We start from the raw sequence: 24,502 nt of genomic DNA, 5'->3' as shown, positions 1-24,502 counted from the left end.
CTGAGGGGTCGGTCAGGGGATGGGTAACGGGGGGTTGGATCATGGGTGTTCCGGGGGTCTGTCAGGATTCGGCAGGGGGGTGGATAGGGGTTGGGGAAGTCAGGGGACAGGGAGCAGGGGGGGTTGGTGCGGGGCAGGGTCCAGGGGTGGTGGTTGGGGGGCAGTGAGGGGACAAGGAGCAAGATGGGTCGGGGATTCTGAGGGGGGTAGCCGGGGGGCAGGAAGTGGGTGAGGGTCGGATGGGGGCAGGGCCAGGCTGTTTGGGGAGGCACAGCCTTCCCTATCCTGAAGCTCATTCAGCAGTTTGAGGCTTGCAGTTATTTAACACAAAGAGCCAAGCTGTTATCTTTTTCCTTAGGGCTACCATCCCTTTCACTTCTCAAATACCAAATTATAGTCTACATTTAATTTCAGTGCCATAGGGAATTTCAGGGGAGGGTAGCTTCATTAAAATTAGCCACTTTAGATTAACAGTGATCGAGCCAAGAGAGCCATGGGGGAAGGATCACATGAGAATAGCAATATCCTATACCACCTACCTCCTTCCCAACCCCACCAATGGAGACTCCCCTCCCCTGCATTCCCCAAGGCTCCAGAGGGGTTAATTCAGTGGTTCTCAAATTTTTGTACTGGTGACCCCTTTCACATAGCAAACCTCTGAGTGCAACCCCTCCCCCCTATAAATTAAAAACACTTTTTTATATATTTAACGCTATTATAAATGCTGGAGGCAAAGCAGGGTTTGAGGTGGAGGCTGACAGCTCGCAACCCCCAGTAATAACCTCATGACCCCGTTAGGGGTCCTGACCCCCAGTTTGAAAACCCCTGGGTTAATTTAATTATAGCACCCTGTGTCCATTCACATGCATGTGCTATTCTGAGCATTTCAGTTTTCACAACATAGGCTCATCCCAGATTCTGGAACAAGCTCAAACGCTCAGTTCGTGGAGTATGTACATAAGCTATACTAAAGACAAACCCACAGTAATCGTCTCCAGTTTGTGAGGGACCCCGTGGAGCCAGTCTCTAGGAAACAGATAAATGCATGGAGGTTAAGTCCATTAATGGCTATTAGCCAGGATGGGTAAGGAATGGTGTCCCTAGCCTCTGTTTGTCAGAGGGTGGAGATGGATGGCAGGAGAGAGATCACTTGATCATTACATGTTAGGTTCACTCCCTCTGGGGCACTTGGCATTGGCCACTGTCGGTAGACAGGATACTGGGCTGGATGGACCTTTGGTTTGACCCACTATGGCCATTCTTATGTTCTAACCTAAATGAACCCAAAGTTATGGAGACAGATATGAGTCAAGGAAGCCAGCAGAGTATCAAAAACCTGAAAAAATCTCTGACTGGATGGGCTCAGGCGTTTGGTCACAAGCTGAGGTGGTTCAAAAGTTTTGGATTTTTTTTTAAGCAGATTTTTTATTGTTTCTTTAAACAATCAAACACATCAAGCAGCAAATATTTGCAACACACTTCTGAAACCCCAAACCATGTTCAGGTTTTGGCAGACTAATTTCAGCTTTTCAATTAAAAAAAAACACAACAAATTTTGAAGGAAAACAGACATTGTCTGTGATTTTTTTCTGCTTTTTAAAAACCCCTAGTTTTCGATCCAAAATGGAAAATATTTGTCCAACCCTTTTAATGAGTTTTAGTGCCTTTTAGCACTAGCTGATGCTGAGAACCAGTGATACCTTGTAAAGGTGACATGAAAAGAAGTTTTCTCAAAACTGGGTTTGTGCTGAGATGTGGAAGGTTTTTAAATGTTTATTTTTCCCAGGGCTGCCCCGGGGGGAGGGGGAAGGGGAAGGGGAGAGGGCAAGTGGGGCAGGAGCCCCCATGAGAAAATAGTATTCTATAGTATTGCAACTTTTTTTTTATGGAAGGGGCCCCCGAAATTGCTTTGCCCCAGGCCCCCTGAATCCTCTGGGCGGCCCTGTAGTCCACTTATCCAATCCTTACTTTTTTAACTTGCTGGCAAGAACACTGTGGGAGACCATATCAAAAGCTTTGCTAAAGTCAAGATATATCCACTGCTTTCCCCATATCCACAGAGCCAGTTATCTGATCATAGAAGGCAATCAGGTTGGTCAGTCATGACTTTCCCTTGGTGAATCCATGTTGACTGTTTCTGATCACCTTCCTCTCCTCCCAGTGCTTCAAAATGGATTCCTTGAATACCTGCTCCATGATTTTGCCGGGAGCGAGGCTGTAGTTCTCTGGGTTCTCTTTCTTCCCCGTTTTAAATATGGGCACTATATTTGTCTTTTTCCAATTGTCCAGGACCTCCCTCAATCGCCACAAATTTTCAAAGATAAATGGTTGAGATCCATTGACTTCAATGCAAATTTATAGCAGTTGAGGATCTGGCACCTTTAAAGCTGAATTTTATATCCTCTCTAAAATCCACAAATTTGAGAGAGATGTTTCCTAGGACTATTATGCCCAGCAAAGGAAAAAACATTACCATTTTGCCATTCTGTTAACTAACGAGCAAAAACATATGCTCCTATCATTAGCCATGGTATACGTTAGAAACACATCTGCAACTATATTTACAGTATCTGAGATTAGCAGTTGCCTGAGGATACCACAGTAATTAAAAACTGTTTAAGAATGATTATCATCTGGTCTGGTGAGCCAGTAATGGTACAACTGAGACTGTGCTAACTTTAGTACAGCCAAGATTGTAAAAATAAATGGTGTTGAATGCAAAACACAGTCATGGAGAAAAGTTCTCTGGAGACCTTTAATCAGCTGTTTTGTAACTTTGGTCCATTAATTCCTTTCTGTTCAGATGTTTAGCCTCATTTGGGCCATGCATTTTGTTAAATGAGTACTTATTGGTAGTAGGTAGTTTGTGTTATTTACTGGAGTTTACTTTGTTGCTGATGGATATAGATAAAAACAGTTTTGCAAAGAATAGGAATAATAGATATTGTATTGTCTTTGATCTGACCATTGAAAAGTTTTATCTGCTGTATGTCTACCTCATTATTGGAGACTACAAAGTAGTCATTCAACAGCTTATTAGTCCACTAAATTACATGGTCGGCCAATCACTTTTTTGGTGTCTCTTATTTATTTTAAAAGATTTGATTGCCAGCTGCAGGCAGTGTTTCTCCTCTTGTGGCTTAGTATTGCACAATAGGCTGGGTGTGCTGTGGCTTTTTGTCTTCCTTTAAAATATCTGATATAGGCCAAGGCGGAAGAAACGATACCAGATTTGGATGGACCGTTGGTCTGTTGTGGTAGGGCAATTTCTGTGCAAGACTGAAGTTAACAAAATTCAGGATCAAAGAACACCACATACAGGCAACTGAAAATAGAGGGCTGGAATAGGACATTGAAACAACATATTCTATGAATACCATATTACATTATTTTCCTTTATAAAGATTAACTGGATATTAAAAGATATAAGGACAAATCAGCTTAACTATAGGAGATTTACATGATGAAATTCATACCAGCAAGGGTGTAAACATGCCACAGTAAGAAGTTTGACCCCACGAGAGAACCTGTAACAGAGACTTCATTTCAATAAGCTTTCATTTTAAAGCTAGTTGGCTGAGAGTCCCGCTGCGCTGAGACCAGCTTAATCTTGGCTGACATCTGAAAACATGTTCTTATACCGGTGCTTGTTTCAAATTCATGTGTGTCTGTCGGGTGCATGCTGTACTCAGTGGATGATATTTTAGGGTTAGGGAATGGAGGAATGGGTTCCTGCTTCAAAATAAAAACCCTTAATGCTTCTCAGTCTATAGAGTCATTCAGTAAATACAAAGAACAAAGTCCTATAGTCACTACTCAATCAAAACTCCCATAGATTGCAGTGGGACAGAGTAATGACTACAAGATTTGTCCCATTGGGAGGTTCTTTCCATACTGAATCAGTCTATTCGCTATGTGATCTGACAGCTGTGTAAAGTTCTTCAAACAAATTGAATGTCATCAGGTAGCTTGTGCGTAAGGAAACTTTTCTGACCTGTTCAGAAATCCATGCCAGCCATTCACCATAGGTACATTTAACTGTTTTCAATTGGTAATTTCCTTAAGGAGAAAATCATATCAGTGAGCAAATCAGAAAGACTAAAAATATTTTTTCAGTAAACTCAAAGGATTTAGCAGTTTAGTTGCTCCCTTGATCATTTCCCTGCCCCCCCCCAAAGGTTCCTCTATGCCCCCCTCCCCGAAGTGCATGCACCACAGTTTGGGCACCACTGCACTCTGCTCTTTGTTTACATTTTGTATTTTTCTTTGTGGACAGTGAAAATAAATAATCAGTTTCGTTTTCTGGTTTTCATGCACTAGCACAAGGCTGCAGTGTTTGGAGACGGTTTATTTCACATGGTTAAAATTTGAAATAATGATGGAAATAATTGTTTTTACTTTCCTAAAAGCCTAGCCCAATTTGGGCTGACAGTGTCTCCTTAAAGATAACTGCTAAAAAGTTTTAGGATTTTAATAATCTTATAAAAATGTATTGAGGAGAATGAAGCATTAAACATGATTCTACCCATCAGGCTCAGTAGCTTTGTTCTAATGTTATCTTTTTCATCTTTCAGAATCCGACTTGTCAAATTTGGCCAGATTATACAGAGATGAGCGATTAAAACAGAAAGCGGAGTCACTGAAACTTGAGCACTGTGAAAAGCTCTCCAATCTTATTGGACTACACAAGGGGGGCTGAGTAGGCCAGACAAATGCTGGGTTATTTATTGCTATTTTAACTTGTTTCTATTTTCCTTTGTATTTATTAAAAAAAGAAAAAGAGCCTAATGTAGAGTCTTAATAATTGGTAACTTTGTAATGTTCACCGAATTGGGCAACCCTGAGCCATAGACACGGTATTTGCTCTAATATACTGTATATTCTGTTTGGTTCCAAGGACCAATGGTATTCAATGTAAATTAACTCCCTAAAATGTAGCTTAGTGTGGCACCAGTCTTCATTTGATACAGTTTTTCTGCCACCCAAGCAACTTTGCTTGCCAGAAAAGTATACATAATATCCCATACACTCTGTATTTTATTTGGACATAGACCACACTCAGTCATTCAGGCGACATAGTTTTCAGTTATATGCTAGCATTCCCATATTCATCTGAAGCTGATGTCCTTGCATCCAAAATGGCTTGTGAAAAAAAATTGAGAGAGGGCATACTCCCTGCTCCGTTCTACTTTCCAGTGCTTAGCTCAGGTATTCATCAAAGCCTTGATTCAGCTAAGTACCTAAGCATGTACTTAGGTCTCATTGAAGTCAATGAGATTTAAGCATGTGCTTAAAATTAAGCATGTGTTAAGTGCTTTGCTGAATTTAGATCCAAACCTGTACTATTTTTTTTATAATTAGTGATGTAATTAACCCAGATTGCAAGTAGGAACTTGGAAATTGTTTGTTCCTGCAATAGCATCTCAGTTGCTAACATTCGTTGCTGTGCATGTGGGATGCATTCGTGGAGTCCCTGCTCTTGCCACAGTATCTCATTTGAACTCACCCATTTATCCTTTTCTCTCTCATTGAAAACTTGCGATGATAACATTCATTGTGAAAATTACAGCTGCTATTTAGCTAAATTTGAAGGATGTCAGTGGATCTAATTAAGCAAAGGTGTATCCCATCTCTTTTGCAATGAGTGGGAGAAGCTTTCCCACAGCTATTAGTATTATAATCTAGTTTAACTGGCCTAGGAACTGTAAGGCTGATCCTCCAGTGGACTAGATCTGATGTAGAGGCTCTTATGCCACACGATCACCCTGCTGCCAGTGTAGCATGGAAAAGAGGGCATGGCTTCTGCAACATGTCAATCTTCAGTTGCATTTTGGCCCCTTGTAACTATTTCAGCCTGGTGTAAATTAGAGCATCCTTTGAGCTGCTCGAACAGTACAAAGAGACCAGCCTGCATGCAGCTGCAGAAGGATCAAGACTGTCCAAAGGTGGGTTTTAAACCACTTATGCCTACCCTCTTAACGGGAATCTGCAGCTTAGCTGCACCCCAGGTTCTGGACTGTTGTATTTAATCTTTGACTTGATTTAGCAGCAGAAGAGGTAGGCACTCATCATACTTCCCTTTTCTTTTTCTGTCTACAAATTTGTTGAATGGACTCTTCTAGAGGATGAAATTGTCCTTTTCCACAGACCACGCACATTACATGTGGTAGTGCAGGCTTCTCCATGTTCAGCCTAGATCTAGTGACAATAGTGACTCTTGTAATGTGTTGACACGTCTCCACTAGAACTAATCCAATACTCCACCCACTTTTAAACCTCACTATAGGTAGTGCAGGTAGCCACCGTTTGCTTCTTTTTTTTTTTTTTTAAATCTAGGAGATCACATACAAAATGCTACCTTAGAATAATGTTAAGGTTGCAAAGACATGGGCTCCAAAGTTAAGAAATGGCAGAATTAAGGTTGTCCATGCAGCTTCAATGCAGCCCCTGTGTATATGCATTATGATGCAGTCTATAATTACATGATCACAACTATTTTTTTTCACAGAACCCCTGCCTCATTCAATGTACAGGATGCACAGTGCTGAGGAAAAATGAATCAGGGTTGCATAGAGACCAGTTGTCTGTAGGACCGTTTACTGTAGGAATTGAAAGGTGTGTAGGGAATGAAATGGGATTGCAGTAAGAGAAAGGATAGTTTGATGGTTAAGGCAACTGAATTCCGCACTTGAAAAGTTGGATTCTGTTCCTACCTCTGCCATAGAGTTTCTGTGTGGTGCTGGGCAAGTCACTTAAGCCAAACTTTTTTCACAGGTGGCCATTAGTTTGTCATCTTGTGAGTGCCTGATTTGAGACACCTGGGGACTGATTTGCAGAAGTGCTCAGCACTCACAACTGTAGGTGAAGTCTGTGTTTTGAACATATAAAGTGATATAAATTACGAAGGTTTCTGAAAAATCAGACCACAGGCACCTTGGATACTTTTGACAGGAATCTCTCTGCCTCAGCCCCCAATATGTGAAATGGGAATATACCCCCTTTTCTCTAAGGGTGTTGTGAAGATCGATAGATAAATGGTTGTGAAGCACTCAAATACTGTAGTGATAGAAAACCCACAAAGAAATTAAATCTGTATTTGGTGCAGGGCTTGGATGGCGTGCACTATAAATAAGGATGGACATCACAGACTGCTCAGTGAGGATAAAACAAAATATTGAGTAGCTGCTTATTCAGCGAGCAACATGCATCCTGTGCTCTGAATGAGGCAGGGATCCTGCAGGGGGAAAAATAGCATCTCATCATATAATTAAAGATTGTATCATCATGCACGCTCACAAGGGTCCCAAATTAACATTTCTGGGATGACCTTAATTCTGCTGTTTCCTAATCTGAGTGCTGTACTTGACTTTGTTTATAAAGTTTTTTTAATATAGCATTGTATATGTAATTTGATATACACTACAATAGATTTTATGTGAATAGCAGGTCAGTGTTTACATCGAGTTTAGTATCCTCCAGTTACTTCTAATTTATGCTCCCAGTGCTATCAAAAATGTGATAGGAAAACTGAATGCTATGATCTGGTTAGACACAACATGTACTGTATATAATTTGAATACCTACATGATATTTTGTATTTACAGTATATTGCACCTTTCATCCAACAATCTTAGTGTTTTATAGAGGCAGGACATGATCTACAAGAAGCACCATCATTTTAGGAGATTTCTGTGGGACTAAAAAAGAGACCATGATTAAGTGGAAAACAAGACTGAAAAGTAAAGAGATGTTTTAAAAAACAGTAAGATGTTCTGTATTCAGAATCATGGTGTTATATCGGATATTAAAATCCTTCGCAGAGACTACTGCAATGCCAGTATTCTAGGGTATGTGAGTAAAAACAATTAGCAACATAAAATGTCTTGTGCTAATGTTTGTCACTACTTCTGTTTTTGCTAGAAAATAGATCAAATCGATCAAATCTAGTCAAATATTTCTCAAGGTAACAGTAACTCATTAAATGAACTACTTTCTTTAACCAGAAGGCATTTACCAAATTGTGATCAACTTCTATTTCCTGGTCTCTATATTAGAGTGTTTTTCTGAGCAGCAAGTAGGGCGTATTCATTTTGATTTAGGCTTCTAATATTTCCTGCCATGATATAAATATGAGCTGTGTAAGGATATTTTATTATTTCTAAGAAGCTTTGTAAGCCCTCCGGGCTGTTTCTATGAGAATTCCAAAAGGTTTGTGAATATGATTATATTTTTAGAAATGAAGGATTTCACATTCTAATTTATGTACATACTGTGGGTAAAAAGATACCGAATATGAAAAAAGACATGGTTGTGGAGTTTTGGGCTTTATCATGTGAAATTGACAATGTACAGCAGTTTCCACGAAGACTTCTAATGTAAAATGAATTACTGTCCCACTGGTGGCCATAACCCTGAAGCAGTGGTTCATCAGTTACAAAGCAGTTTTTGAAGGCTATCCTTGGAGATACTAGATTACCTTTTCAGACCAAGCCAAGCCATTAACGCTGTCTTCCTATCTGTGGTTCACTTGAAATTCCCAATCTCTCTTCCTCTTGCCAACCCCCGAGACAACATAAGGTACAAACTCTATCCTTAGATGTACTCACACAAATATCGTTTAACCCAATGACAGATGTATACCTGTATCCAAAGGAAGAATTTGGCCCTATGCTTTGGAAACATGGATCTATTGTATGATCTTCTCTGATGCACTGGATTTTGATAGGAGCAGCCCACGGTAACCAGTTAATTGATACTAGAAACAGTTCTGCACTTTGTTGCAAAGTACAGTAATGTTAGATTTATAGTCAGGGTTAACTATGTATTTTCTTCAATATTTGTCCAACTAAAGAGATGCTCACTTTGTGGGTAAATATAGCTGGTAGTGTAAACTAAAGATTTGCATTTCCTGATGATATTATAAATTATTTCTTATCTAAGCATGCATGACACATCAAAAGGTGCAGCATTTATTTTGTTGGTTTCAAACTTTTGTTTAATGGAAAATGCAACCTTAGTATTCGTATTTATTTAACTTATTTCAGTAGGAGATGTTAAAATATTTATTTTCTGAATGTATATTCCATTTACCTTAAGTAAATCCATATTGGCCGTACTGTAATAGTGTATCAGTCCATTGAACCTTGACTGTACAGTTCTAATTTACATAAATTGTATATTTGTGTATATTTCCTCTCTGTATTGTTACACTAGATGATTAGAAAATACACTGTTCTGTCCTTACTACAGTAAGAATTCTGGAAAAAATCAGTTCTGTCTTGATTGGTGGGTCTAAATAATCAGCTCAGTTCTTGAGACCTTAGTTTGTTTTGACTTGTGTACTCTTAAGCAGAAGATAAAGTTTTTGTATTAAATGTAATGGAGCCACGCTGTTCATCTTGGAATGTTGATCTGAGCTATTACTGTGCTCCCTGAAGCACTCTTTTGGGATATAAGATTTAACAAGGCTACATCTAAAGCTAGTGCCATCAAAAGTTATCAATAGGAAGTAGCAGGTGACGCTACCATGCCATCGGTTTTGTGGTTATGTCTGTGCCAGAGTCATGCCTGAAAAAGAGGTGCTAAGGCCAAGCCTAAAACCAGATCTGGGTAGCAAACAACTAAATAAGTGCTTAATGTGTCTCTGTCCCCTATCCCTCACAGGAGTTTGTGAAGTGCAGCAACGGCCAAACCCATTGTACTGCTTAGCTGCAGCCACGGCTATCTGTACTTTGATAGATTCATATATTCCAAGGCCAGAAGGACCATTGTGATCATCTAATCTGACCTCCTAAGTAACACAAACCATAGAACTTCCCCAAAATAATTCCTAGAGCAAATCTTTAGAAAAATATCCAGTCCACGCTTGTTGATTTAAAAAGTGCCAGCGATGGCAAATCCACCATGACCCTTAGTAAGTTGATCCAGTGGAATCAGAGAAGCTGGTTTCATATCTAAATGCATTAGTGTATGTTTTCTGAGAAAAGTTCACCAACATGAAGTTAAAAGCCAAAGTCACCTTAATATGATACTAGGGTGGAAAATGCCCTCCCAACTTCTGTAGTCAAACTAAAAAACAAATCCAGCATGCCGTGGCAAATCAGAGTGACTTGTAACTGTCTGTGTGCTGCTTTAGAACCACCAACTAGCAGAGCACACAAGAGGCCAAGTTAACAGTTACTCCTCTGAAGCCATGGAAATCTTGGTGATCATGATGAGGTAATTTTATTTAATGAGTGGAGAGGGGCAAAACACAGATTCCAGTATTTATGAATTTGCTTTAGTTCTAACTTAGAATTAAAGCAAATGTACTTAAATTTCATGATGAATCACATCCCTGAAAAGGTTATTTCATAAATGAAATGTAAAAGTAACATTCTTGTCACTGTCACTTGACAGCTCTGCAGCACTGCTGGGAACCCTAGCTGGAGCTCGGCCTCTTGAGGCTGTTAGGCTCCCAGTTTTGGCTGGGGCTCTGAAAGGATTAGCAAGCTCCCTGACATGGATCCTAGCATCCCAGAGACACATCTCCAGCCAGGGCTCCCAGGGTGCTATCTCCCAGAGCCCTGCCTCCAGCCCGGGATCCTAGGCGCTGGCACATTCCCTTGTGGGGCATAGGATGCCTGCCAGGATTCTGGGGACTGGTGGGCTCCCTGCCAGAGCTGTGAACCCTACAATGCTGGCAGGTGTCCAGTAAAAACCTGCCTGCATAGAGGCAAAAGTTTTTGTGACTATTTAATAGATTCAGCAAAACATTTCACTGCAACAAATTAGCCTTTGGTTTGTTGGAAATTTTCTGACCAGCTCTAATGATGAGTTAGCCCATTGCAGCTAGAAAAATATTCCCAAGTAATAATCTAGCCTTTCTATAAAGATATTTGATCTGTTCTCTCTTCGAGAAATATTTCACAGTTAACTGTCACACTCACACAGTAACTGTTAACATTAGCAGACTCAAGCACATCAACTGGAAACAAGCCTCACATGAGGAAGTTCCTAAACCCCAATACAGCCAGATGCTTAAATCCCAAAGGACTGACTTGTCCCTTAAGCCTTCCAATATTGATAAAGTGAGTACCTTAGTTTACTATGTGGGGGAAGCTTTCAGAAGGTACCTAACTGAATTCCTACTTGCTCTCTCTCCTAATCACACATGATCAAAGTAGCTGACTTTACCAGGCTCCTTAGCAAAACTGCCTACTCCCTGTCATGAGAAGTGCCCTGGCTGGCTTCTGATCTGTACCCCCAATATTTCGTAGTATAATGCTTTGGCATCAAAGGTCATAAATATAAACCATTTGCTTTTAATAGTCCTGTTAATCAGCAGCTGACACACGTTATCCATTGTGTACAGCCCAGCTACAGATCAAAAATATATTTAACATCAGTAAATTAATGCCAGTGCAACTCCATTTTGCATAGAACTTGGACTCATTCCCAATGGGTCACTACTGAAAAAACAAGGAGAATGATTCTCAGTATAAACAGACACCATACAACTTCATTTCTTTTACAGAATCAGTGCTATTAATGCAGCTGGGTGGGAGGGGCTGGAGTGTTGAAGAAACCTGGGAGGGAAACATGCTTTAAGCAGAGTGACAATTATTTAGAAGATGAGACCTATATTCTTTAGCGTCACCTTATTGCTATAAGATTCTCATTGATTTCTAACTGCTCCTTTAACATATCTTTCCAGAGTTACACCAGTGTTCCCTAGCTCCTGCTCTATATTTCCTGCTCAAACCAGTAGTTAGAACACCTGACACCAATCAGTACTAGTGCTGATCCTGCACCAGCAGTGGGAGAATTGCTGAAGTCTTGTGTAGATAAAGCCCCTGCATGTGATCTCATCTCTTGCTATGGTTTCAGCTCTCATCTATACAGCAATGGCTACTATTTGACCAGGTGTCAGAGCAGATTATTATTAGCAGCAGAGCCCTGCCTATTGTAAGAAGAAACCACAGGAAGGGGCCTTGTCTATGACATTTTAGCAATTTTCCCACGGTTTACTAAGCCCAAAACTGACTGTTTAGGTGAAAGGTAAGATCTACCTTTTTGAAGGTGCTTTCCTATGGCAACAGTGCCTTCAACCATCACCAGAAACCAAACCCAACACTTCCATTAACAAAGCCAGAGCTATCACTGTGCTTTTGTTAGATGTAATTTTGTGTGACAGCCAGGAGAGAAGCATCTTTCCCACTACCTTTAGGTATTGGCATTAATTATTATTTGTGTTGCTGTAGCACCTCTGAGCCCTAGTCACAGACCAGAACCCTATTGTGCTAGGTGCTGTACAAACCCAGACCCAGCAATGATGATCCCTGCCGCAAAGAGTTTATAATCTAGGTAGATAACCTTTTATCTTCCACTTAATTCCACATCTGAACTTGTCTGATGTCTCCAGTGTCAGCTCCATGAGTCTGATGTGCCTGTTGCTTTACACAGGTGTAAGGAAGGTGTATCCACCCTGAATTTACTGACAGGTGTAAATGGGTTTTAGGCCCAACATGTCTAGGGTTGACTAGCTCTCTTCCTGCCCAGGCTTCCCCTACTTACAGTGTCAGTGATCCCAGGAGCTGGCTGCCTAGCAGGAATGCTTGCTCCTCTGGCTTGCAGGCCCCTGCAGTTGACACTGTGCTGGCCTCTCTGGCTCATCATGGCCTCCCTTCCCTACGGCCCTGGGCACTTCTCACGCAGCCTGTCCTGCAGACCTTTTGCCACCTTGCCCATGCTGTGCCCCTGCCCTCTCCCCCAGCAGGCAGTTCCCAAAGGCCCAGTGATGCTGTTCTGCTGGAGAGAGACTCTTCCCTTCCCCATCTGTATTAGTCACCAGTGCCCAGGTCCTACACCAAGGCTGGGGTCACCCAGCATCTGGGCTTATGGGTCAGGCCACTCGGCTTCTCACTCTCCTCCTTTCCAACTCCTCTTCTCCCTCTCTTTGGCCTCTCCCCACCCCCTTTGTGTTTCACTCTGTATGTCTACACTGCAGTTAGACACCCAGGGCTGGCCCATGCCACCTAGAATCATAGATTATTAGGGTTGGAAGGAACCTCAGGAGATCATCTAAATCCAACCCCCTGCTCAAAGCAGGACTAATCCCAAAATGCCACAGACCTGGGTTTAGCAGGCCAATGCTCAAACCACTGAGCTATCCCTAAGACTTGGCTTGACTCTGGCCAAGGGGCTGTTTAATTGCAGGGTAGATGTTCTGGCTCAGCCTGCAGTCCCAGCTCTGGGACCTGTCCCCTCACAGAGTCCCAGGCTGAATGGCTACAGTGCAATTAAACAGCCTCTGAAGCGGAATCAGCGGCCAGAGCCAGCCACGGGTTTTTCTTGCCTGTGTAGACGCGCCCCTGAGTGGCCTTTAAGGCGTGGGCGTGTCCCCCGCCCGGTTGCCAGCGGGCGGTGCCTCGCTGTCCCCGTTGCTGGGGGCGGTGAGGGAGCTGGGTTGTGATTGGCCGGGGGGGAAGCGGCGGCCATTTCCAACGGCGGGGGGAGCGCGGAGATGGCAGCGGGGCCGGGGGAGCCGGAGTGGGGGCGGCCGGGCACCGAGGCTCTGGCCTTCCGGCAGCTGCGCGACCTCGTCGCGACCCAGGAGGCGCTAATAGAGCAGCTGCGGCTCCGGGTGCGGCCTCAGCGCAGCGCTCCGGCGGGGGCTATGGGCGGAGCGGCGACGCGGTGGGCGGGGCTTGGAGCGCTGGTGGGTGGGGCCATTTGGAGGCCCCGCCACCTCAGCTAGTGCCTGTTGCTCTTTGTGCCCCAGGGTTCCTGAGGCCCCTCACCGTGACCTAGGGCGCCCCCTGGGCTATGCTGTGGGCTGCCCCGGATGGAGGGGATTGGGTGCATGTGCTCACTGGTCCCCCCTCTCTGGCATTTGCACGTGAGTTTGTGTTGCATGTGCCAGTGCTGTTTTCACGGTGCCCTCTTTCCCCTAGCTTTGTTTGTGTTCAATATAGTAAATTCCTCTTGAGACACCTCTGCCCCAGTGACTGGCTTGCTGCTGGCGGCAGGGTCATTGTACCATACTTGGATTTTATGGCCAGGCCTTTAAAAAAACATGAGCGATTTGGGTGTGTTTGTCCTTGGGTGTCCAAGTTGAGACACCTAAGAAAGGGCTGATGATCAGAAAATGCTGAGCATTTGTCCTTGGAAAGTCAGCTGCTTTTGAAGGGTGTGAAGTTGGGCACTCAAAATCACTAGTCCGTCTTGGAGGTCTGCCCTACATGTGTTGAAGCTCCATCTCTGCATGTAACTGATTTATTGAACTTCAAATTCCTTTTGCAGATCACAATACAAGAGGAGAATTTTGTAAGTAAGGAGGATTATGAGACTGTTGTGAAGAAATTGGAGGTAAGTAACCTCTTGGGAGTAGGGACTTACATCTTCATACATTTTGAACAGCATCTGGTACCATGGGGCTCTGATCCTGGTGGAGGCCTCAATGAATAATGTAATGATTTCCATTTCTATTGGAAACTAGGCCAAACAGATTGAAATTAGTCTTGCAGTGTTTATTCAAAGGTAGGAGAGCTGCATTTGGACTCAAGGGTAGTCTTGATGCAGCTTAGCAGTTCTAAAAAAAAATCACTGAGTACTGCATTAATTAGACACCAAAGAGAGTGAAACTCATGGAAAGGGAGTATTAATTGTCAGTGGACTAAGATTCCATGGGGCTACATGTGGCACAAACAGAATAAAAAGACTGTTTTAGTACCACTAACGAGTCTTCTCTGGGTGTGTATTCTCTCTACCACCTCCACCCCTTTTCCTCTCTTTTTGAATCTTTGTGTCCAGCTATTTTGTTTTCAGTGGTGCTGTACTAGCGGCTCATGCTTGAGCTGTATGTGGTGAGCTGTCTAAAGAACCAGGTCAGTGCCCTGGAGCTTGCTTAGATGTTTGACATTTTAACTTGTTGGGGCTCCTGAAGTTATACAGGGTAAAAGTACGAGGAGACCCGTGGAGCATGGATCGGAGGGAGGGGGACACACCTGTTCAGCCAGTGGAAGTGCTTGGGAGCTGGTCAGTGACCCCCCCTTCTTCCCCTCAGGAACTAAGAACTATCACAAACTTCGCCACCTTCCATTCCAAGTGCAAGGCTCATTTCTTTGATCTTGCCTTCTTTAATATAAATACATAGCAATAGGTATAGTTTAAAAAAAGAAAAAACTCTCCTAGTGGGCAAGGATGAGAGAGCAAACAACACATGTGAGCTGTACATTACTACTACTACTGGATGGTGCTCAGATGCTACCACGAGGAGTGCCATATAAAAACCTGTGAAAAACAGAACAGAAAATAGCTCTGTTTACTTTGGAGCTGTGAGCAGTTGATCTGTTATGTGATGCCTGATTGAAGATGAAGCTTAGGATGTTGCTTAAAGGTGATTAAAATGACCTCCATTTACTTCATTTTAAAAAATAATTTTGGTTCCAATAGGTATAAAATAATAGTCAATTTTAAATGCACTTTTCCAAAGTATCAAATATACCAAAAAATCTGCGACATGTTGGCCTCTTCCATGCCACTCGATGGTAACTGGGAGATCAGAGTGCGTGCTCAGATGTCATGGATGAGTGGGAGCCAGATAGATCCCCTCCATCACTGAGCTAACAATAGAAAAAAGGTGTTTGTTTGAGAGCCTCTTAGCCTGAATGGTTAGTTGTGTATGGTAGGAGCAAATGGAGTGGGACACCTGGGTCCCTAGCTGGTGAGGTAGCCCACATATATTGTGTAATTAATGGATTTTCCATCCTTTGATTGACGTTCACCAGGAAAGATGTAACTAATAAACGCCCTGATTACTTAAGAGCTTGTAAGCAAAAGGATGAAATTGGTCAGTCAAGATTTTTCAATATTAACTTTTAAAGAATTGTGTGGCTGGATAATTCAGTAAGTGGCACTCATCTCTCTGAGTAGATATTGAATTAATATTCCTTACTGATGCTAGGGGCACTGTCCTACCAAAGGTTTTGTCTTTTGGAGAAGACAAAATGGTGGACTTGTCCACTTGTGATCATTAAAGATCCATTGACACATTTCCTTAGAGTTTGCGTGTTAGCGCCGGTGGTCTGGCCGTTGTAGGGATTTGCATTCTGCCTCCTTCAACTCCCTTGCAGTTTCAACTGTCTATAGTCATTTTTTTAACACGTCCTGTCCTAACTTGCTTTGTAATTTTGCTGTGCACTGTTAATCAGCTGCCACCTTCCATCCAGGGCCGGCTCCCGGGGTTTTGCCGCCCCAAGCAGCCCAAAAAAAAAAAAGCCGTGATCGTGATCTGCGGCAATTCAGCGGGAGGTCCTTTGCTCCGAGCGGGAGTAAGGTACCCTCCGCAGCTGAATAACTGAAAGTGCCACCCCGCTCTGGAATTGCCGCCCCAAGTACCTGCTTGATAAGCTGGTGCCTAGAACCAGCCCTGCTTCCATCCTAGCCATGGCTGCCTTTCATTAGTGGGCACAATGGTTAAGACTGGTTGTAAGGTGCTTTGGCAGCTTTTGAAGTGAAATGTCCTCTGGAACTGTAAATGATCAACACAGATTAGATTTTTGAGGGGGGACCTGATAATAGTCTTCAAATATGCTAAGGGATGTTAGAAATAGGACAGTGATCAATGGTTCTCCATGTCCACTGAAGTTAGGACAAGAAGTAATGGGCTGACTCTGTCGCAAGGGAGATTTAGGTTAGTTATTAGGAAAAACTTTAAGGGTAGTTAAGGGTTAACTCAAGGATAGTTAAGCTCTGGAACAGGCTTCCAAGGGATCCCCCTCATTGGAAGCTTTTAAGAACAGGTTGGATAGACACCTGTCAGGGCTGGCATAGGTTTATTCCAGGGGTCCCCAACGCGGTGCCCATGGGTGCCATGGCACCCACCGGGGCGTCTAAGTGCGCCCGCGTACTGTCCGGTGGACAAGCATCCGCCAAAATGCCACCAACAAGCTGCATCATCCAGAGGCGTCGCTGCCGAAATGCTACTGATTTTCGGCGGTATTTCGGCGGCGACACCTCTGGATGACACTGCTTGTCGGTGGCAATTTGGCGGCAAAGCCTATTGATGTTGCCGCTTGTCGGCAGAATTTCGGTGGATGCTTGTCCGCCGCCACGGTCCTCCATGGCTCGACGAAAAAGGTCAGGGACCACTGGTTTACTCAGTCCTGCCTCAGTGCAGGGGGCTTGACTTGACCTCTCAAGCCCCACATTTCTATAAGTCTGTGATTTACACTCTGGATTGGTCTGGGGCTGGCAGAGAAAATAGGGATGCTGTGTGCATTACAGAAAGAAGAGGAAGAGCACTCAAAGACCAAAACCCTGCTTGCCAAGGAAGCTGAGAAGCTGCAGTTTGCGCTCGGGGAGATTGAGGTTTTGTCCAAGCAGCTTGAAAGAGAGAAACAAGTCTTTGAAAAAGCGTAAGTTGGGGAGAGGGAATTTGTGTTTTAATATTTGAAAACAAGCAGCAAGTATTTTGTCTCGTTAGTAACCAAGCTGGGTATGACAGCATCGTACTTAATTAGGGACTCCGTTCTCATGTGGGAGCAAAGTGTGTTTACCCGAATTTAATAGAATTAGAGATCGGAAAAAAGTTAAGCACGTACTAAAGTGCTTTGCTGAATTGGAGCCAAAAGCTATTAGCAACCATAGCAATCATTTTTTGTTCTGATTGTACAGCCCCTAGCACAATGGGGCCCTCCCTGGTCAGTGACTGGGGCGACTGGCCATTACAGTAATACAAGTAATAAAATCAGCTTCATCACAACAAACTCCCTTGCAGGCTATATTTAACTATGTATTTAAATTCAGTTGACTTAAATGGGACTTAAGCATGTGCTTAATTTTAAGCTCATGATTAAATGCTTTGCTGAATCTGGACCCAAGTTCAGCAGTGTGAGGCCTGGAATTTAGGGTTTGGACAATAAGGCTCTTTAGGTTGCCTCTAAAATGTATTGCTTTGTGGTGGGAGAGGTTCAGCAGCGTTTTTTAAAGGGCATTTCTGCCTAAGGCCCCAGCCCTGTAAAGTGATTTGTGTGGTCATTTTGAAGCCTCTGGGCCTTTGCCGGTCTTACAGGCCTGCCCAAGTGGATCACTTTTGCAGGATCAGGGCTTAAATATGTAGTCCCAATCGGTGACATTTGGATGCCTGAGTACATAAGAACGGCCATACTGGGTCAGACCAAAGGTCCATCTAGCTCAGTATCCTGTCTTCCAGCAGTGGCCAATGCCACGTGCCCCAGAGGGAATGAACAGAACAGGTAATCATCAAGTGATCCATCCCATTGCCCATTCCCAGCTTCTGGCAAACAGAGGCTAAGCAGAGTAGCTACCATGCGAGTGGACAGCAGGTCACCAAATGCCGCGGTGGCTGAGAAGTTCAGAGCTGCCTAAGGGGGTTGCATGGCCATGGGGGTGCAGAAGGAAGAACCTTCCCATTTGCAAGGGCTGTTCTTCAGCATTTAAAATTACACTGACGCTCATGTCACTTGCCGTCATTTTTGTTGCTTCTGTTATAGACTTTCCAACGTTAAGAGCAAAGCGCTAAGAGAATCCACCAAAAAAGACAAGCTAATAAGCAAATGCAATGGTAAGTTTACGAGAGGCTAAAGTCTGTTACGCATTGCTCTACCAGCTTAGAAACAAAAAGCCAGTAACCAGGATTTACTTTCATTTGGAAGTGTGATATGACTTAATATCATACTCCCGCCAAGACAGACACACATGTGCCACCCGCCACGGGGGTCTCTCTGGACCAGAGATCCAGGTGCAGGGGATTGGGGAGCACATTCCATGCAGTCACTATTCCTGGGCACCTACGTGGACATGAAGCAGTGCAGGGAGTTGGTGGGGCTGTGGTTCCACTCGCCCATTAGTATATCAACTGAGCTGGTGAAGGAGGGAAGGAATCTGCAGCTGGGAAAGGCCTGGTGCAGATACGGGCCCCTCCTGGAGAAAGGGAGCAGCGGGGAGGGAATCATGCTTCTCTGAGTCACTGAGCAAAGGCTCGGAGTGTCCGTGCTTGACTGCTAAGGAGAGCCGGCTTTCTCCACAAGCAGACAGCACATTTTAAATATCTACCCACTTTTTTGTCAGGTTTTCCTCCCAAATCAGGTTAAGGTGCTCCCGAGGCATTAGGCTGAAATCCCAGGCCAGGCAATCAGAATCGTGTGTGGCCCAATCCAGGGCTTGAGCAGTAAAACATTTAATAGGGCAACGCTTTGTTCCACTCAGTCTCTTTCCCCTCATCTGTAATGAAAGCACCTTATGGTTGGCTTCAGGAAACATGACCTGGAGATGAAGGCATAGGGGGATCTGGGCCTATCCCTGCCACAGATATAGCATGTGATCAGGCAGGTCACTTGGGGCCTGATCCTGGGATGTGCCAGACGTCTCCTGGGAGGTGCCCGGTGCCTTCAGCTGAAGTCAATGGGAGCTGAGGGCATTCAGGGGGTACTCAGCATTTCACAGGATTAGCCTTTAACCTCTCTGTACCTCAATATCTCTAGCTGTACTTTACTGCTAGTGTTACATACCTTCCTCGCAGGGGTGTTGTGAAGCCTACAGACATCCATGCAGCGTCCTGAAGCCTTCAGATGGAAGGAGCTAGACTCAAGAACCTTTATTTTTGGTGTAGTTCTGTTTAACAAGCTGTCCTCTCACCTCAGCTGCCCCGGTTAGGTTTCATGCTGGCATTGCAGACCGTTTGTGTTTATGATCAGATGCACAATAATGTGAAACCAATCCAGAACTGACTGTAGCCCAGTGTCACTGTCCGCATTTCAGCGCAGAGCTAATCTCCATTTTGGGAGCTGTTGGAACATTTTCCCCATGTTTTCGGTATCAATGTTTGTAGCTGATACTATAAGAAATCCTTCAAACAGAGGCCCAAAAAAATCCAGCTGCCACGTTGATACCAGAGGGAATAGAAATGCACCAAAGATTAGCTGCATCTCAAGTGAGTTTTAAGCCTCAACTCCCCCTCCACGTTTTTTGGTAGAAATAGAGAGCCATATTATGAAACAGGAGGATCTTCTGAATGACAAAGAGAATGAAATTAAGGAGCTGCAGCAGTTCATCACCAAGCAGAAGCAAACACTCAAGTGAGTACCACCTCCTTAGATGGTTATCGGCCTTGCGCTGAAGCCAGTGGGAGTTTGATGCTGACCTCAGTGGGAATACGGTGTCTATTTTGTCTGTTTCAGTGTTTTAACAATCTACCCATCTCTCTCTCTAGCTGCCTTTGATGTCACTTCAAAAGTAATCCCATTAAATTCACTCCAACTAGAAGCCACCTGCCTCCACACTGACCCTTTGCCCCTGTCAGTCCCCTTCCGGCTCTGAGCCCTTGCAGCATGTGTGGAAGGTCAGCAGGCCGGTGCTGTTTCAGAGCAGGTGGGAGGGGAGTAGGTTCCAAAGCTGAGGGCCCCTCAGAGAACATCCTGCCAACCCCCAACATGTAAAGCAAGAGAGATCTAGCTCACATGCCTCCGCTGATTGCAACCAGGGCAGCATGGCACAGGGCCAAGGCATCTGTCACGCAGGTGGATCCCAGTGGCTGGGAATGGGCATTTGTATTATGAAACCCATTCATCAGCCCCATTGCTAGCCGTCTCAGTAGAGCAGCCAAGGACTGAGTTGTCCATGGAGACTTCCCCTCTGGACTGTACCTCCAGATCAGGGGGTAGGCATATTAATCAGGGGATGTTTGCATTCTGTGCTCGTGTTGTACCTGTTCTGTGGATAAATGGAGAATGAACCCTCTCTGCGGCTGCCAGCCTTGCACCTTTCATCTGCATGAAATTCTCTCTAATTAAAAAGCACTGCATTCTTCTTCGGGTGTATCTACAGCGTGGGGCCCATGCTGGTGTCACCCCCTTAGCCTAGACACAGCCTATATCTGCACACACGGTTTCTGTTGGTGTAGGAACACCACCTTCCCGAATGATGTTGGCTACATCAACAGAAGCCCTTTTCTATCAGTGCGGCTGTTTCCACACTGGGGGTTTTGTCAGCATAGGTGTGTTGCTCGGGGGGTGGGGTTTTCACACCCCTGGACAATGTAGCAATGCAGACATAACTTTTAAGTGTGTACCAGGCCTGAGCTGCCTCTTGACTGAGCAGTGGGTCTTCCCTGCACCTTTCACGCCTGGAGTCTGATTTACCATCCTGACACTGATTGCCAGGAACAGGAGAATTATGTTGCTAATGCCAAAGAGTGAAATCAGTGTAACCCTGGTTTGCTAACACACCTGGCTATAGAGTGGCAAAAAACTCCTGAGTGCTACCACCGGGGCAGCCTTTAGCTCTGGGTTAATAGAGGATCCTTGTTAATGTGGCCACTTCCTTAGTAATTGCTTAGAAGATCCCTGATTAACCTGCCCAGGAAGCGACCAGGAGAATTGGTAATAAATTAGCAGCGTGACGTTTGCCAGTACCACTTTCTGATGGTGGTTGGTTTGTTTGTTTGTTTGTTTTTTGCAGGACTCAAGTGTCAGACTTAAAAATACAGAAACAACAGGAAAGTTACATAGCACAAGTGCTGAGAAAGAAACAGAAGAAGGGTTTAAAGTGACTGTATTAAACATTACTCTACAATCCATGTATCCCCTCGATACACAACCGCTGTAAAGATTCTAGTGCTCATGGTTACTGCAGTGGCCAGCAAGGCCAATAGCAATACCCTATCACTATCTCAGGAAGGTTGTAGATGGGTCACCACATTAACCCAGCAGTGGGCCCTGGCCTACACAAACATACTTTTCCTGGCCTGGTGCAGTGGGGAGGCCCCTGGGGCAGGGGAGAGGTCAGGAAGGGGGTTGGAAAGCGAGCCCACCGTGCACTCATCCTTCATTGGTGGCTCCTGTCCTGGGGGATTAGGCCCAACTCCCCATTCCAGGCAGTGCGACCTGACAGGGGGTTTGTGTTGCCACCACTCACTCAAATTTGGCCCAGCTACGCCTCTGTTATGACAGGTGAGTGCCCAGGCCGAACCTGAGTGCAGATACAGACTCGGGCCACTGCAGTTTGGTTTAGTGCGGTGCCCTTTCACCGCTGGAGCCTGGTGCAAGTGAAATTAATTAAATGGGCTTCCCCTTGTTCTCTAAGCACTTGTGTGCTTCACAAAGCCACCACCTCAGCTGGGGCTCTGCTCAGAGCAGACCCCGGGTTGCAACAGCGGCTGTTCCTTGGTCACTGCTGATGTGGGCTGAGAGCTTATAGAGAAATGCTCCCATTGCCTAGCCATGTTCTGCCCCTTCCTCACCAGTACTGTTTGTGTCTCGCAGCTTCCCCTGTCTGGCCCCTCCCCCTGTACCCACCACGATAGTGGCAGGGACAATTTCACGAAGCTTGGTAAATACCGTTAGACCCCAGAAGGGTGACGGGATGCCTGTACAGACCAAGTGACTTCAAATAAAAGATTTTAAACTAAATACCTCAAGATCAGCTTCCCCTTTACTGCTCTGTCATCATTTGAGCTCAGTCCTGTGTGTCCCTTGCTGGCTGAAGTCTTGAACCTGGCATCTCTGCACCACGCCCCTTCTCAAGGGGAAGATGGGACAATGGTTCAAGAACAGCCAGTAAATTTCCTTCTTGGACTCAATGAGGACTCTCCGCACTGCATTCCTGTTCCCAGACATGCAGATGCAGATACCCAGGATGCAGTGGAGGGAGGGCAGGATGTGACTCTGCCCCCAAGCAGGGGGACACCTCAAAGTTCCCCTCTAAGATGGACAGATCTGGGGGGGGGGTGCCTGTTGCTTTAAAACAGTCTGTGGTGGGAAGGCAGGAGAAGCTGGGCTGCATTCTGCATCCATTCAGCCCCAAAGGCTTGGCCAGGGGTGTGTAACACTCTGGGTGAGCCTTTCCCCGCACTGCTCCTGAAGCACAGTTCCCAGCAGCCTCCTGCCCCCATCGCCCCAGCCTTCCAGTTGCTTCTGCATCACACTCAAGCTTGATGACACTCAGGGCCCTGCACCCTCCATTCCCTAAGCTCCTGGCTCCCCTGGCTGTGCCTTTGTCCCCTGCCACCCTCATGCTTTCCATGGTGCTGCACTGCAGCCTGGAACGCTCTCCTTTTCCTTCTCACCCCCCTGTAAACCAAACTCCCCTCCCCCTCATCCCTTTCCTGAGCCTTGTGTTTTTGGCTCCCCTAGGCCCCTCAGTCCCTGTGGAAGCCCGTGGGATTGGGGGGGGCTACATGAGGAGCAGCCGAGAGAGGGAGTGGCAGGCTGCATGGGATAGCAGTGTGATCAAGCCAGAGGGGCCCCTGCATTGCTTAATTTTTGGGGTGGCTGGGGGTGGAAAGGTGGGGAGAAGAACTGAGAAGAGCTGGGAGGGGTGAGCTAGAGAGGGAGCAGCCATGGGAGTGATGAGATGGGTGAAGTGAGAGAAGAGCAGAACAAGGAAAAGACAAAATCCACCCTGCAGGTACCTGCTCTCCTGCTAGGCACAGCCAGGGGGCGCCGCCTCCGAGCAGTGACACCCATCTGGAGTGTGCAGATGGGGTGGGGAGGGGAATGGTGAACACCCAGGAAACTGAGAGGCTCCACGCATGGAGAAATGCCTCCCTTCCTCTTCCCTCTACTGCCTTAGTCATGGTCAGGGAGCTTGTAAACTCTCCCCTCTGCCTTCCCGCCGCCCCGCCCCAGCCTGCTCTTGAGCTATAGTGGGACACTCTGGAGGTGAAGGGACAGTACCTCTGCACTGCTGCTGACATACCAGATGGGGCTGGAGTCCTGATAGCACAAGTAAGATGAAATCCAGGGTGCTCCATAGGTGATGGCTGAAGAGCCCCTGAGGGATGTGTCATGTGCAGCAGGTAGTTGGCAACATGATCGGTTGATCATGGTTGAGGGAAGTAATGTGGAGGGAAGTAGACATTTTACTTCCGTTTTCCCCATGGGTGATAGGTCCAAAGCAGTCTCATTTCCCTGGCGGAGACACAGTTTGACCATCAGTGGCAAGTGTGAATATCCCACTGAGGAAGCAGCATCTGAGCACATCCCCTGTGTAAATCCGGAATGACTCCTTTGCTGTGCGCTAGGCTCACTGAGAGCAAGGTCCAGCCCCATGAGGGTTACACACGTATCGGAGGGCAGAGTTCTCATGGGACAAAGCACTTTCGAAAGGCAATGCCCCCTCATCCTGCCTCCTACTCTAGCCCGATTAGGATAAGCACATGACTAACCACACAGGGAGGCTTGTTATTATACCATGGCCTTGCCTTGCTGATCCCATCTCAAACAGGACTATAGCATAAGCCTTAAGGAATGGTCTACAGCTGAAAATTAGATCAACCTAGCTACATTGCTCAGGCTGTGAAAAATGTTATACCTTGTGTGACATAGTTAGGACGAGCTAACCCCCACTGTTGATGTAGGAGGTTGAGAGAATTCTTCCAGCAACCGAGCTGCCATCGCTCCGAGAAGTAGATTATATTGACAGAAAAACCCCATCTGTCCATGTAGAATGCGTCTATGCTATGGTGCTACTGGGGCACATCTACAGCTCTGTAGTTCTG

The 24,502-nt window shown here is 45.2% G+C and overlaps 2 protein-coding genes across 4 annotated transcripts in view; both read left to right on the top strand.

Moving 5' to 3' along the window:
• DNAJC18 (DnaJ heat shock protein family (Hsp40) member C18) overlaps nt 1-9,634 on the top strand; it is a 33,918-nt gene extending 24,284 nt beyond the window's left edge. Inside the window, exon 7 of one of the 2 annotated variants that reach the window (XM_039483454.1) lies at nt 4,575-9,634. In XM_039483454.1, the coding sequence (XP_039339388.1) occupies nt 4,575-4,699 (125 nt within the window). In that variant the 3' untranslated portion in view covers nt 4,700-9,634. The remainder of the gene's footprint in view (nt 1-4,574) is intronic. The other variant, XM_039483453.1, reaches the window with a different exon arrangement.
• Nucleotides 9,635-13,493: 3,859 nt separating this feature from the next.
• SPATA24 (spermatogenesis associated 24) lies at nt 13,494-22,462 on the top strand. 2 transcript variants are annotated; one of them, XM_039486720.1, is made up of 6 exons: nt 13,494-13,624; nt 14,284-14,349; nt 17,269-17,399; nt 18,498-18,568; nt 19,979-20,081; nt 21,463-22,462. In XM_039486720.1, exons 1-6 carry the CDS (start codon nt 13,505-13,507, stop codon nt 21,551-21,553), a joined length of 582 nt encoding a protein of 193 aa, XP_039342654.1. In that variant the 5' UTR covers nt 13,494-13,504; the 3' UTR covers nt 21,554-22,462. The 2 variants fall into 2 exon arrangements, with proteins under 2 accessions (XP_039342654.1, XP_039342655.1); XM_039486721.1 differs by lacking the exon at nt 13,494-13,624 and adding an exon at nt 13,683-13,879.
• The last annotated feature ends 2,040 nt before the right edge of the window (nt 22,463-24,502 follow it).

Source organism: Mauremys reevesii, linkage group 8 (assembly GCF_016161935.1).
Source record: "Mauremys reevesii isolate NIE-2019 linkage group 8, ASM1616193v1, whole genome shotgun sequence".
NCBI classification, from domain to species: Eukaryota; Metazoa; Chordata; order Testudines; family Geoemydidae; genus Mauremys; species Mauremys reevesii.
The sequence above is the reverse complement of the archived record's forward strand: the minus strand, read 5'-3'. Positions and strand labels throughout refer to the sequence as shown.

Bases quoted from the DNA above. Each gene is read 5' to 3' on its own strand.
- SPATA24 (XM_039486720.1), top strand. From the start codon at position 13,505: ATGGCAGCGGGGCCGGGGGAGCCGGAGTGGGGGCGGCCGGGCACCGAG. The intron at 13,625-14,283 runs GTGCGGCCTCAG...TTCCTTTTGCAG, and splicing joins TAGAGCAGCTGCGGCTCCGG to ATCACAATACAAGAGGAGAA. The intron at 14,350-17,268 runs GTAAGTAACCTC...TGTGCATTACAG, and splicing joins CTGTTGTGAAGAAATTGGAG to AAAGAAGAGGAAGAGCACTC.